This window comes from Cryptomeria japonica, unplaced genomic scaffold, assembly GCF_030272615.1.
Source record: "Cryptomeria japonica unplaced genomic scaffold, Sugi_1.0 HiC_scaffold_116, whole genome shotgun sequence".
Classification (NCBI taxonomy): Eukaryota; Viridiplantae; Streptophyta; class Pinopsida; order Cupressales; family Cupressaceae; genus Cryptomeria; species Cryptomeria japonica.
Window position 1 is genome coordinate 131,876 of NW_026728938.1, and position 2,100 is coordinate 133,975.

The following is a 2,100-nucleotide window of genomic DNA, read 5'->3' on the forward strand; positions in this document are numbered from 1 at the left end:
CATTGAATATAACAGTTTTGTACAAGTAAAATCTCTAAATCTTAAAAATGAATAAACTAATTAGAGCAAAATTTAAGAATGAGATAAACAAGAATGAGAATAAGTTGGAAAGCCGGATAAACCGACTAAGAATAATTATGTGTAAACTAATTTTAAATATTTTTAGAAAACTAACCCTCCGGTTACAACACGTTTTGGAATTTCGATCTGAATGGGTCCACAAAATTCAATGGGAAGAAGGAACTGGATTACGAGTTAAGTGTACGGAAATACTTAGTGAAGGTATGGACAGAAAAAAGTACGATTCACTTCGAATTGCAGCAGTCTATTCTACTTCTAGAACAATTCCAGACGGGCAGAGATAGAGAAGGGGAAATTAAATAAATTCGTCTATCCTTCTAAGAGGATCGATATTGTTATGTGGACACGTCGGGGAATCTGTTGATTTTGATTTAAGGCTCCTTCTCACTCTCTCTGTGTATATATATTGCATGGAGTGGAGTAGATGAGAGCAGAAAAAGGTTTCGAGGTTTAGAAAAGAAAAAGAGAAATGGAGCGTTCAAAGCTGTTGGGTTTTGTGGTCTTGATATGCTTTACTATTCCAACGATATCATGTTCTTCGGACAGACTGTTTAGTGGTTGGCCGAAGTCTAGCAGCGATGAAAATGTAAAAATAAGGGTGAATATGACGCGCAGATCAGAGAGAGAGTTGGGTTTTTCTGAGAGATTGGGTTTGGCTGTGGATCGAAGTAAGAAGCGAATGAAGAAGATAGAGGCATTGATAAGAGGGCAATTAGACGCTGAAACGCCCGTTGAAGTAGGGGATGGAGAATTTCTGATGAGCGTTGCACTGGGAACGCCCTCTGTGAGCTTCGAAGCGATTGTGGACACGGGGAGCGATCTGATTTGGACTCAGTGCAAGCCTTGCAAGGACTGCTTCTCTCAGCCTACGCCAATCTTCGACCCCTCCAAGTCCCCCACATTTTCCACAATTCCCTGCGGTGATTCTCTTTGTGACGCCTTGGGGAGTACACAAACCGGATGCAATCCAGATTGTACCTTTATGTATCAGTATGGCGATGGTTCCTTCACCAGCGGCGACCTGGCTTACGAGACATTGTCAATTGGGAGCAGCAAGGTTAAAGGCATTGCATTTGGATGCGGGCATGACAACGAAGGACAAGGATTCTCTCAGGGTGGTGGCCTTGTGGGACTGGGAAGAGGTGGTCTCTCCCTTATCTCACAGCTGGGTTCCAAAGCAGAGAACATGTTCTCTTACTGTCTTTTGCCCATCACCGACTCTTCTTCACAAACCAGCCCCCTCTTTTTCGGCGAGGGTGCTTCCTTGAGCGGAGGAGCCAAGACTCTCCCACTCATCAAGAGCAGTATCATTCCCACTTTCTGGTACATTCCTATTACAGGAATCACCCTCAATGGTAAGGCACTAGATATTCCTCCTGGAACTTTCGATCTGCAATCGGACGGCAGCGGAGGTATGATCATCGACTCCGGAACCACTGTTACCATCCTGGACCAGGCTGCCTACTCTCCTCTTAAGGAAGCAATTCAGTCCGCCATTGATCTCACTCCTGTAGACGGCTCTTCTACAGGTTTGGATCTTTGTTACCACACATCATCCGCTCACCTCACCTTGCCAACCCTCGTCTTCAACTTCAAAGGCGGCGTGGATTACGAGCTTCCGGCAGACAACTTTTTCATTCAGGCATCTGAAAATCTCTTGTGCCTGGCAATGTTGGGTGAACCATCGGGGAATCCTTCCATCTTCGGAAACATACAGCAGCAAAACTTCCATATCCTTTACAACAATGCTCAGAACACGCTCTCTTTCAAGCCCACTAAGTGTGATTCTCTTTAAATCATCATCTCCCTCTTCTAATTCTTCTTCTTCTCTTTTTCTGTCTCTCTCATTTCCTCTTCCTCTGTCCTTCGAATGCAATATGTGATCTCGTCTCCTGCGTCTGCCTATTGCACTGTCCGATATGCGAATCATGTAAATTTTCATCTTCGTAGCTGCTTATTTTCAGTAAAATTGTTTGGCCCGTTGTTCTCGGGGACCTTCATTTATGGTTCCTTATGATA

At 44.2% G+C, this 2,100-nt stretch overlaps 1 protein-coding gene across 1 annotated transcript; it reads left to right on the plus strand.

Moving 5' to 3' along the window:
- The first annotated feature begins 550 nt into the window (after positions 1-550).
- Positions 551-1,876, plus strand: LOC131865665 (aspartic proteinase nepenthesin-1-like). The gene has a single exon (XM_059215339.1). It carries the CDS (start codon positions 551-553, stop codon positions 1,874-1,876), a length of 1,326 nt encoding a protein of 441 aa, XP_059071322.1.
- The last annotated feature ends 224 nt before the right edge of the window (positions 1,877-2,100 follow it).